This window comes from Chiloscyllium plagiosum, unplaced genomic scaffold (assembly GCF_037043375.1).
Source record: "Chiloscyllium plagiosum isolate Xiang-an unplaced genomic scaffold, Cpla_swu_hap1 HiC_scaffold_4, whole genome shotgun sequence".
Taxonomy (NCBI): domain Eukaryota; kingdom Metazoa; phylum Chordata; class Chondrichthyes; order Orectolobiformes; family Hemiscylliidae; genus Chiloscyllium; species Chiloscyllium plagiosum.
In genome coordinates, this window is record NW_028270142.1 from 109,136,643 (window position 1) to 109,149,400 (window position 12,758).

Below are 12,758 nucleotides of genomic sequence, written 5' to 3' on the forward strand. Positions count from 1 at the left end.
TCAGCATTGAACTTATCAAAATCTCTCAGAATTTTACATTACATTGACATCAACTTATGTTCAAACACTGCCTATCCCAGGAATCAATCTAATGAACCTTAATTCTAACCTCTCTAAACAAATATAACCTTCCATAGTAAGCAATTAAAACTGCAGACAAATCTCAAAATTGATCTCACCATAACACTATGTAATTGCTAGAGCTGTCCTTACTTACATACAGTATTTAAAACCTTTGCAATCTGATGCTAAAATACCATTTTGTTTCCTAATTGCTTGCTGTATCATCATTTTAACTTTTCGCTTAGTACTTCAGCCATGCCTCTAGTTCATTATTTCTTCCTATTTAGTTCCATCCCTTTTGTAAAAAGTACCTTTTGATATATTGTTTATGAAAGCCTTTTGGATTCCCCTTTATATTAGCACTAATCCAGTCTCATGTTCCATTTTTCTTCACTAATCCATCTTTTCTTGATCTTCTATGTCCTTACTACATTCAACTTGTTTCTGTACTGCATTATGAATCTTATAATTATCATAAATTTTTGTTTTTAAATTTTAGCTTCTGTATCTTTAGTTACCCAGAAATGACTGGCTTTGGGTAAAGGTAAAAGATTAGAGTGGTGCTGGAAAAGCACAGCAGGTCAAGTATCATCTGAGGAGCAGGAAAATCGACGTTTCGGGCAAAAGCCCTTTATCAGGAATAGAGGCAGGGTACCTGCAGAGTGGAGAGATAAATGAGAGGAGGGGTGGGGAGAAAGTAGCATAGGGTACAATAGGTGAATGGGGGTGGGGATGAAGGGTCTGGATCAGTGGTGCTGGAAGAGCACAGCAATTCAGGCAGCATCCGACGAGCAGCAAAATCGACCTTTCGGGCAAAAGCCCTTCATCAGGAATAAAGGCAGAGAGCCTGAAGCGTGGAGAGATAAGCTAGAGGAGGGTGGGGGTGGGGAGAAAGTAGCATAGAGTACAATAGATGAGTGGGGGAGGAGATGAAGGTGATAGGTCAGGGAGGAGAGGGTGGAGTGGATAGGTGGAAAAGGAGTTAGGCAGGTCGGACAAGTCCGGACAGGTCAAGGGGACAGTGCGGGCTGGAAGTTTGAAACTAGGATGAGGTGGGGGAAGGGGAAATGAGGAACCTGTTGAAGTCCACATTGATGCCCTGGGGTTGAAGTGTTCCGAGGCGGAAGATGAGGCGTTCTTCCTCCAGGCGTCTGGTGGTGAGGGAGCGGCGGTGAAGGAGGCTCAGGACCTCCATGTCCTCGGCAGAGTGGGAGGGGGAGTTGAAATGTTGGGCCACGGGGCGGTTTGGTTGATTGGTGCGGGTGTCTCTGAGATGTTCCCTAAAGCGCTCTGCTAGGAGGCGGCCAGTCTCCCCAACGTAGAGGGGACCACATCGGGAGCAACGGATACAATAAATGATATTGGTGGATGTGCAGGTAAAACTTTGATGGATGTGGAAGGTTCCTTTAGGGCCTTGGATAGAGGTGAGGGAGGAGGTGTGGGCACAGGTTTTACAGTTCCTGAGGTGGCAGGGGAAAGTGCCAGGATGGGAGGGTGGGTTGTAGGGGGGCGTAGAACTGACCAGGTAGTCACGGAGTGAACAGTCTTTGCGGAAGGCGGAAAGGGAAATATAACCCTGGTGGTGGGGTCTTTTTGGAGGTGGCGGAAATGTCGGCGGATGATTTGGTTTATGCGGAGGTTTGTAGGGTGGAAGGTGAGCACCAGGGGCGTCTGTCCTTGTTACGGTTGGAGGGGTGGGGTCTGAGGGCGGAGGTGCGGGATGTGGACGAGATGCGTTGGAGGGCATCTTTAACCACGTGGGAGGGGAAATTGCGGTCTCTAAAGAAGGAGGCCATCTGGTGTGTTCTATGGTGGAACTGGTCCTCCTGGGAGCAGATACGGCAGAGGCGGAGGAATTGGGAATACGGGATGGCATTTTTGCAAGAGATAGGGTGGGAAGAGGTGAAATCCAGGTAGCTGTGGGAGTCAGTGGGTTTGTAAAAAATGTCAGTGTCAAGTCGGTCGTCATTAATGGAGATGGAGAGGTCCAGGAAGGGGAGGGAGGTGTCAGAGATGGTCCAGGTAAATTTAAGGTCAGGGTGGAATGTGTTGGTGAAGTTGATGAATTGCTCAACCTCCTCGCGGGAGCACGAGGTGGCGCCAATGCAGTCATCAATGTAGCGGAGGAAGAGGTGGGGAGTGGTGCCGGTGTAATTACGGAAGGTCAACTGTTCTACGTAGCCAACAAAGAGACAGGCATAGCTGGGGCCCATACGTGTGCCCATGGCTACCCCTTTGGTCTGGAGGAAGTGGGAGGATTCAAAGGAGAAATTGTTAAGGGTGAGGACCAGTTCGGCCAAACGAATGAGAGTGTCGGTGGAAGGGTACTGCTGGGGACGTCTGGAGAGGAAAAAACTGAGGGCTTGGAGGCCCTGGTCATGGCGGATGGAGGTGTAGAGGGATTGGATACCTATGGTGAAGATGAGGCGTTGGGGACCGGGGAAACGGAAGTCTTGGAGGAAGTGGAGGGCGTGGGTGGTGTCTCGAACGTATGTGGGGAGTTCCTGGACTAGGGGGGATAGGACAGTGTCGAGGTAGGTAGAAATGAGTTCAGTGGGGCAGGAGCATGCTGAGACAATGGGTCGGCCAGGGTGGTCAGGCTTGTGGATCTTGGGAAGGAGGTAGAACCGGGCAGTGCGGGGTTCCCGGACTATGAGGTTGGAAGCTGTGGATGGGAGATCTCCTGAGGTGATGAGGTTCTGTATGGTCTGGGAGATGATGGTTTGGTGATGGGGGGTGGGGTCATGGTCGAGGGGGCAGTAGGAAGAGGTGTCCTCGAGTTGGCGTTTGGCTTCAGCGGTGTAGAGGTCAGTGCGCCAGACTACCACTGCGCCCTCTTTATCCGCTGGCTTAATGGTGAGGTTGGGATTGGAGCAGAGGGAGTGGATGGCTGCGCATTGTGAGGGTGTGAGGTTGGAGTGGGGGAGGGGGGTCGACAGGTTGAGGCGGTTAATGTCCCGGCGGCAGTTAGAAATGAAGAGGTCGAGGGCAGGTAATAGACCAGCGCGGGGTGTCCAGGTGGATGAAGTGTGTTGGAGGTGGGCGGGAATCCTGATTGTGAAAGTAAGCTCGGAGGCGGAGGCACACCTCTTCCCACAACCCACCGACTCCCACAGCTACCTGGATTACACCTCTTCCCACCAACCCACCGACTCCCATAGCTACCTGGATTTCACCTCTTCCCACCCTATCTCTTGCAAAAATGCCATCCCGTATTCCCAATTCCTCCGCCTCTGCCGTATCTGCTCCCAGGAGGACCAGTTCCACCATAGAACACACCAGATGGTCTCCTTCTTTAGAGACCGCAATTTCCCCTCCCACGTGGTTAAAGATGCCCTCCAACGCATCTCGTCCACATCCCGCACCTCCGCCCTCAGACACCACCTCTTCAACCGTAACAAGGACAGAACGCCCCTGGTGCTCACCTTCCACCCTACAAACCTCCGCATAAACCAAATCATCCGCCGACATTTCTGCCACCTCCAAAATGACCCCACCACCAGGGATACATTTCCCTCCCCACCCCTTTCCGCCTTCCGCAAAGACCGTTCCCTCCGTGACTACTTGGTCAGTTCCACGCCTCCCTACGACCCACCCTCCCATCCTGGCACTTTCCCCTGCCACCGCAGGAACTGTAAAACCTGTGTCCACACCTCCTCCCTCACCTCTATCCAAGGCCCTAAAGGAGCCTTCCACATCCATCAAAGTTTTACCTGCACATCCACTAATATCATTTATTGTATCCGTTGCTCCCGATGTGGTCTCCTCTACGTTGGGGAGACTGGGCGCCTCCTAGCAGAGCGCTTCAGGGAACATCTCAGAGACACCCGCACCAATCAACCAAACCGCCCCGTGGCCCAACATTTCAACTCCCCCTCCCACTCTGCCGAGGACATGGAGGTCCTGGGCCTCCTTCACCGCCGCTCCCTCACCACCAGACGCCTGGAGGAAGAACGCCTCATCTTCTGCCTCGGAACACTTCAACCCCAGGGCATCAATGTGGACTTCAACAGGTTCCTCATTTCCCCTTCCCCCACCTCATCCTAGTTTCAAACTTCCAGCCCGCACTGTCCCCTTGACCTGCCCGGACTTGTCCGACCTGCCTAACTCCTTTTCCACCTATCCACTCCACCCTCTCCTCCCTGACCTATCACCTTCATCTCCTCCCCCACTCATCTATTGTACTCTATGCTACTTTCTCCCCACCCCCACCCTCCTCTAGCTTATCTCTCCACGCTTCAGGCTCTCTGCCTTTATTCCTGATGAAGGGCTTTTGCCCGAAAGGTCGATTTTGCTGCTCGTCGGATGCTGCCTGAATTGCTGTGCTCTACCACCACCACTGATCCAGAATCTGGTTTCCAGCATCTGCAATCATTGTTTTTACCTCGTGGGGATGAAGGTGATAGGTCAGAGAGGAGGGTGGAGTGGATAGGTGGAAAGGAAGATAGGCAGGTAGGACAGGTCACAGGGACGGTGCTAAGCTGGAAGGTTGGAGTTGTGGTGAGGTAGGGGAAGGGGAAAATGAGGAAACTGGTGAAATCCACATTGATGCCATGGGATTGAAGTGTTCCAAGGCAGAAGATGAGGCGTTCTTCCTCCAGGCGTCGGATGGTGAGGGAGCAGCAGTGGAGGAGGCCCAGGACCTGCATGTCTCGGCAGAGTGGGAGGGGTTGTTGAAATGTTGGGCCACAGGACAGTGGGGTTGATTGGTGCAGGTGTCCCGGAGATGTTCCCTAAAGCGCTCTGCTAGGAGGCGTCAAGTCTCCCCAATGTAGAGGAGACCGCATCGGGAGCAACGGATACAATAAATGATATTGGTGGATGTGCAGGTAAAGCACATCCTGGAAAGCCCCTTTGGGGCCTTGGATGGAGGTGAAGGGGGAGGTGTGGGCGCAGGTTTTGCAATTCCTGCGGTGGCAGGGGAGGGTGCCAGAAAGGAAGGGTGGGTTGTTGGGGGGCGTGGACCTGACCAGGTAGTCACAGAAGGTAGCTTTGGGTGCCTTTCACATTTCTCCTCATATGAGTACATACACTTTCTCCTCAAAGTTTCCAAATGTTCAATTAATCCTGTGCTTCACAAACTTCGCTTTAAATTCATCACAGGCAACTATTTAAATTCATTGAAATTAGACCTGTTTCAGTTGAGTATTTCAGTTTTGATTTTTTTTTGTCTTTTCTCATAATTACTTTAAATTAAATATTACACTCACTCTTCTTAAAATCTCACCACCGGAAGAATTTCCATTTCCCCACTTTATTCCCCAGAATCAGATTAAGGTTTTCTTCCTTAAGTAAAAGTTAAGTACTTCAGACGCAGAAGATTGGAGATTAAAAACGCAAAGTCTGCAAGAAACATTGCAAGACTTGATAGTGTTGTGCTGGAAAAGCACAGCCGGTCAGGCAGCATCCGAAGAGCAGGAGAATTGACATTTTGAGCATAAGTTTTTCATCAAACGTCGATTCTCCTGCTCCTTGGATGCTGCATGACCGGCTTTTCTAGCACCACACTCAACTCTGATCTTCAAAATCTACAGTCCCCACTTTCTCCCAAGAAACATAGCAAGTCTGACAATACCTCTGCCGAGAAAAATGGAGCTAATGTTGAATCTAATACAACTTCTTCGGAACTGAAGGGAGCTGGAAAATGATTGATTTTATGTTGCTGTTAAAGGGAGAGGACAAACGGAACAGATAGTGAGGGTATACAGAGCAAACTGTAAATGAGGTGCTAATGGTAGCAGAGGGATAATGGTAGCAGAGGGATAATGGTATTAATGAGATGCTGTTGCTCCAGCTTGCATTGGGCTTCACTGGTACAATGCTGCAGGCCTAGGATGAAATGTTAGCATGAGAGAAAGTTGATGTATTTGAAATCGCAAGCGACTGACTGGAAGGTCCACAAAGATATTACCCAACTTGTGTTTAATATTGCCGTCACAGATGAGATCACATTGTGAGCAGCAAATATGATTGGGCGGATTGAAAGAAGTAAAATTAAACTACTGTTTGATCTAGAAGCTGGTTGGGGCTTGGACAGTAAGAAGAGAAGAGGTAAAAGGGCAAGCGTCACACCTTCTGCAATTGTCTGAAGTTGCCAAGGGATGTGTGAAGAGCTGTTAGGAGTGACAGAGGAACAATACAAAGTGTAATGGAGGGGAGGAAGGAAGATATGTTTCAATATAGCACCCTGCTGGTGGTGGTGGAAATGATGAAACATTATCCTCTGAATGCAGTAGCTGATGGGGTGGAAAATGAGGACAAGGGGAACCATATAAATTTTCAGGCAGGGAGGGGAAAGGGTAAGTGTAGGAATGGGCTGGAAATGTGTTGCTGGAAAAGCGCAGCAGGTCAGGCAGCATCCAGGGAACAGGAGAATCGACGTTTCGGGCATAAGCCCTTCTTCAGGAATGAGCATTCCTCATTCCTCAGGAAGCCTCATTCCTGAAGAAGGGCTTATGCCCGAAACGTCAATTCTCCTGTTCCCTGGATGCTGCCTGACCTGCTGCGCTTTTCCAGCAACACATTTCCAGCTCTGATCTCCAGCATCTGCAGACCTCACTTTCTCCCCTAAGTGTAGGAATGGATCAGATATGGCTGAAACCAACCATAATGTGGCAAATCCTCAGCTGAGGAAAAAGCAAGATGATGTCAGAAGCACTCCATGGAAAATGACATCATTAAAACAGAAGTAGTGAAGAGACAGAAACAGGGGATGGAATCTAGTCGCTAAAGGAAGGCGGATGAGGAAGAAGTGTAAGTTAAAAATAACTGCAGGAATTAGTAGACTTGTAATAGATACTGGTGAATGACTTATCCACAGAAATGGAAACAGTGAAGTCAAGGGAGGGAAAGGACGAGTCAGAAGTTCAGGTGAAGGTGAGAAAAGGATAAAAATGGAAAGTAAAATTGATTAAATTTTCCAAATCTGAACAAGAGCAGGAAATTGTATTAAAGTTGTCATCGATATACCAGAGAAAGATGTGGGAAGGGATCTCCGTAAGACAGGAACAAGAAATGTTGCATATATCCCACAAAGATACAGGCCTTACCATTTGCTTAAGAGACAAATTATTCAAAGTTGGGCGAAGGTGGATGGGGAGTATTCAGGCCTCCTTTCAAAGGAGGAGCACAGAACCTTTAGACCATCCTGATGTGGTACTGACACGTAAAGGGTTTGCACCGGGAACTGGATATTGATGTAAAATTTCAAAAGAAACACAACTGTAAGTGGAAAGAGACAAGATGAGGGAAAGAGAGAAAGAGTCAAGATAGGAATGAATAAATCCAGTGTGACAGGAAAGCTGAAACCATAAGTTTGTTAGGGCAATCCAGTTTGTAGATTTTAAGAAGTAGGCCTTGAGTGACTGGGAGACATAAGATGGGAAGCTGTGGTAGAGTGTGTGTTAGCCCAGAAACAATGATCAAGAAAATAGTCTTGTACACATTTTAGAAATGTCTCTGTCTCTTTACTTCCACCAGCTCAATCCATGATTACTATTATTCAAGTATCCATCATTGTTATTCTGTAGTTCTTGCCTTTCTGTAATTGAACAGCAAATTCCTCTTGTATGTCTTTTCCACAATTTGATGGCCTAAAATATATACACAGAAAAATAATAGCTTCACTAACGATTCTTAACTTTAATCAAATGGACTACGCCTTTGGCCCTTCAACAGGGATAGAGTAGGTTATTTGATCTACCACCATACGACCCAAACAGCTCACTGTTATTTTTATTGATTCTTGGGATGTGCATGTTGCTGGCTATGGCACTGTGCATCATTGGTGGAGGGAGTCAAGGTTAAAATGTTTGATTGGGTTCAATCAAATGGGCTGTTTTATTGTGGATGGCATCAAGCTTCTTGAGTGCTGTTGCAGCTGCATGTATCCAGGCAAGTGCACAGTGTTCCACCACACACTTGGCTTGTCCCTTTGTAGATTATATGCAAGCATTTAGTTAGGAAGAATTCCTATCTTTTAACTTATGTTTGTAAAACAGTATTTATTTGGGTGTTCTAGTACAGTTTCTGGTCAATGGTTAAACCGCTCCCCCCCCCCCCCCCCTCCCAAGATGTTGATACTGGGGTACTTAGCCATGGTAATGCTATTGAATATCAAGACGTGAATTTTGGACTGAGTTTTGAAGAAGATAGTCATTGCCTGTCATTTGTGTGGTACAAATGTTACTTGCTACTTATCAATCCATGGCTAAATGTTGTCGTTGGAGCATTTCCCTGAGAAACTGCTGTAGTGATATCCTGGGATTGAATGATTGACAGCCAACAACCACAAATCATGTTCCATGTCACATTTAGTAAAATGCTGATTTAAATATTAAGAGTAGTCATCCTCAAATTCCCTTGAGTTCAGCTCTTTTTTTTTCACATTTGGGACTGTATAAGGTGAGCAATCATATGGCTGGTTAGAAGCAAAACTAAATGTCTCAGCAGTTTATTCATTTGCAGTTGTCATTTAATAACACTGTCAATGACCCCCTCCATTAAATAAAAGGAAAATACTGCAAATGCTGGAGGTCTTAAATAGAAACAAACTCTGGAAAAACTCAGCAGGTCTGGCAGCATCTGTGCAGAGCTAAAATAAAGTTAGATTTCAAATCCAATACAGCTCTTCTTCAAAAGATGACAACTCATATTGGACTTGAAACACTAACCCCTGCAATCATTTTGCTGATAATTGAGAGTAGATTGAAAGGGCAGTCACTGACCAAGTTTGATTTGTCCTAGGTTTTTGTGGACATGACATACCCGGGTAATGTTTTGCATTGCCAGGTAGATGCCAGTGTTAGAACTGCAACGGGACAGCTTGGTTAGGGGTGTGGTTAATTCTGGAGCACAAATCTTCAGTACTATTGCCAGAATCTTGTCAGGACTCATAACTTTAACAGTATCCAATGACTTCAATCATTTCTTGATATCATGTGAAGATGGATCATTCATTTGACACTTCTGGGCAAAAGATACTTGCAAATGCTTCAGCCTTTTATTTCATTACCTTTTCTGTAAGTATTCTTTGATGGTATATAGTTTCACAGGCACATTTGCTTCAATAGTATTCCAAATATCAATTAGATATATGAAACTCTTTGTAGCTGATGGCAAGTTATTCAACAGCTGAGAGCATTACCATCAAGGCTGACTGTCTTTTATTGATGCCATAGTCAGAACCAACAAAACAAAAAAAGGAATGGTAAGCTTAGGTGATATCCCCAATTTCCATCTAAGAAGCATAAAGAAGATGCATTGCATTGCATTCCTTTTGCAGTGCAAACAGACATCAATTCACTCAGCATAATGCAGCAACTGAACAAGTCAAACTTACCCAAAAAAAACTTCTAGGGAGAGGGCTAAGGATATTAAATCCAAAGAGAAAAAGCAAAGCAAAATTAATACTTGACCCACATCTTCCACCCCACCTCCCACCAATCCTTACCTTTGGTTTCATCTCTTTGGTGGTCGCAGAGGAAGGTCGCACCAGACTAGAAGAAACTCGCTTAGAAGTAGAAGCTGCTGTTGTAGCTGAAGTGGATGTAACAAGTTTTTTATTGGGGCTGGTAGTAGTTGCTGGAGGTCGCTTAAGGGAGGCTGGTGGCTGTGGCTTACTTTTGGTTGGTGAGATCTTTGCAGCTGGCGTGCCCGTCTTTTACATATTAGCAAAAGAAAATAAAACAAAAATCGACAATGCCAAAGGAAGCATGGAATTAAAAAGCTAACTAAATAAAAACAAAAGTAAATGCCAAAGATAATTTTGTGTTAAATAAATTGAGTTTTTGAGAGTTTTAATTATATGTGGGTCAGAATTGGTTTAAATATCATAAAATAGGATCTTTTCCTTTCATGTGACAAGTAGGAGCCAGTCAAGTAAAAGGTGCAAGGTACGGGATAGCAGACTGGGTGAGGAGGGGGCAAAGGGAAAGGAGGGAAGCAGGGAAGATACCTTACCAGGCATCTAAATATGTTTACGCATATGCCCATGAGACTGTCACATGTACTACCTCACTTTCACCAGTTTAATCCCATTGCCTTGTTCCAGAAGCAAGTGTGACATGAACGCCTGGGTCAGGAATCTGGCACATTCTGACCGGTACTGTGGTACTCTCATTAGAGTACGGAAACAAGTTATCAGCAATATACTCAGTATAGCTTGGGAATACCACTTGGAAATAAAAGGTAGTGACAAATAACAGTGGGTGCCAGTTTAAAAAAAAATTATGCAGCTGTATTTTGTCATTTTAAATACAAAATCAAAAGAAGTGCCAAAATAAATGTTTTGTCTCAAAAACACAGATTTTAAACTTCAGCATGACTAAACAAATTTAAAATGACATATAGGTGCAAATCAAATACACAAAGCTTAAATAAAGAATTTTGTAACTTGAAATGTATCTCTACCTTTCCCTTTGCATCTGTGCTCAATGGACGCTCTTTGGAGGTTACAGCACTTTCTGTTCCAACCATGCCTTCTGCTGAGGATTCTTCAGGTTTGGCTGTAGATATTTTTTAAAAAAAAGGGCACAATGCAATTAGTGAAAGTGAAAGGCCAAACATTTTAGTTCTTGCTATAAATCCTTACTGCTCTATCTGGGAACATTTAGAGAGAATTTTAAACATCAGTGCGTGTAATACAGTGGTGGCAATGTGTTCTATCAACAGGAATAACTGCACTATCAACAAATTTACAACAACTTATGCCAACTACCACCACACAGAAGCATATTGATGGAAACATCATAATTTTCAAGTGTGTCCAATTTGCACACAGCCCTAACCTGATGATATTCCCATTTCTTCATAGTCATTAAATCCCCATCACTGCCTCCCTGCCCTACCCCACAATTCCCTTTCTGGCTTCTCTCTTCAGAGAAGAAAGAATAGTTCTTTATGACATTCAAACCAATCCATAGTCTGCACGTTTAAAATTCTCAAAATTCCAGAACTCACAAACTAATCAGATTAAGGATACCTTCATCAGATAATCTGCAGTGGTTCATATCAACAGCCCACTAACTCCTTTAGGGCATTTAGGGCTGCAAAATAAATGCCCAAAATCAACAAATGAATAAAAAGACAGTCCCAGGTAGATAAAATTGGCTTTCAACCAATTTTCTTTAGAGTTACAGGATATTGCAAATTTTAAAATATGGTCTATTTATTTCCATCCATTAGATCATCTGGCAAAGTCAGTGTGGAGGTTAAATTCACAGTAAGTATAATTTCTTAGGTCCAACCATCAACATTCATTTCACTTCATCATCCAGTCATAAGTGATTTGTTCATTGACTGTTGTACAGCTCAGTTTCCAATTGGAATTCTCCAGATGCTATCCATCAACAGATATCAAATTTAATGAGGTTGATATGTAATTCACAAGAGACAAAATTGGAAAAGTAATTTGTACATGATTGAAAACATGTCAACAACTAAGGGGGGCCTCTATTAGCTTGGTAACATCAATGTTTTGTTAGTAATTCCATCATTAGAACAGGTGAAAAACCTGGGCTAATCAGGTATGATTATGGAGGATCTTAAAAAGGAAGAGGAGAGGTTTAAGAAGGAAAGTCCACATGATAAGACCATGATGGCTGAAAACACTAGCTTCAATGGTATGAAACAAGTGCGAAATGTACACTAAGCCGGAGTGTGGAAAGGAAGGGTTCTTGGAATGTTATAGGGCCAGAGGAGCAAGACAGATAGTTAGGCTTGAATATACAAAGAATTTTAAAACTAGGGTGAGAATTTTTGAAATCTTTATTGGACCAGAAATTCATGTGAGCAGAAAGCACAAGTTGTTGAGTCAATGAAACTTGGTGCTAGATAAGACAATGGAAAGCAGAGTTTTGCAGAACTCAGGCTTTTGAATGGTGGATGATGGAAGGATAGCTGGGATAGTTGCAATAATTGACTCTGGAGGGAACAAGAGAATAGATGAGTGTCAATGTTAAATTCCTGTCTTCTAATTTTCACACCAATGATTCGTAATGATAAACAGTATGCATTACACTAATTTACATATGGCCCAACATACATTTTAATTAAAAAGCCTTGACCAAGTTCCTGCGTGATCCTCCTCAAACGTCTATTCAAACTGCATCATTTAAGACTGACCATTAAGTGTCAACTAATTAAAACCTTTCATAACATCAAGTACTTAAGTTGGGCTCTGAGTATTCATTTAGAAAAGCCACTCCACGTCAAAGGCAGAAAATTATACAGAAGAAAGAAGATTAAAAGGCATTTTAATAGGTTTCCATCCAATAATATCAATCGATAAAAACCACTCAACGGACGTAATTTATCATAGAAGATGATATCTTAGAAACACTAATCCATTAACCACAAAAATCTAGCATCTAAATTTAGTGAGTAATTGGGAAGGCAAATAGAATTTTGGCCTTTATTTCAACGGGGTTGGAGAATAAAAATAGGGAGGCTCCACTGAAATGATAAAATGGACTAATCAGACCACAGCTCTAAAACTGAACAATTTTGATCACTTATCTAAGGAGAGATATTGTTACGACGTAGGGTAAACCCCTCTGCTAATTTAAACCAGCCACACAGAAAAAATTCACCTTGTGCTGTAATCTGTTAAAATGTGAGAGGCAAAGACTTATCCCAGAGGTCACTATTTAAAGTAAAAACTAACAACTTCATTCTTTAAGTCCAACTGAGAATAT

The 12,758-nt window shown here is 44.2% G+C and overlaps 1 protein-coding gene across 13 annotated transcripts in view; it reads right to left on the reverse strand.

Moving 5' to 3' along the window:
• Positions 1 to 12,758, reverse strand: part of LOC122548961 (uncharacterized) — a 428,093-nt gene that overhangs the window by 82,424 nt on the left and 332,911 nt on the right. For 12 of the 13 annotated variants that reach the window (XM_087986574.1, XM_087986577.1, XM_043687984.2 and 9 more), the window contains 2 exons: positions 10,474 to 10,568; positions 9,515 to 9,721 (listed from right to left, as the gene is read on the reverse strand). In XM_087986574.1, the coding sequence (XP_087842700.1) occupies positions 9,515 to 9,721; positions 10,474 to 10,568 (302 nt within the window). The remainder of the gene's footprint in view (positions 1 to 9,514; positions 9,722 to 10,473; positions 10,569 to 12,758) is intronic. The other variant, XM_087986578.1, reaches the window with a different exon arrangement.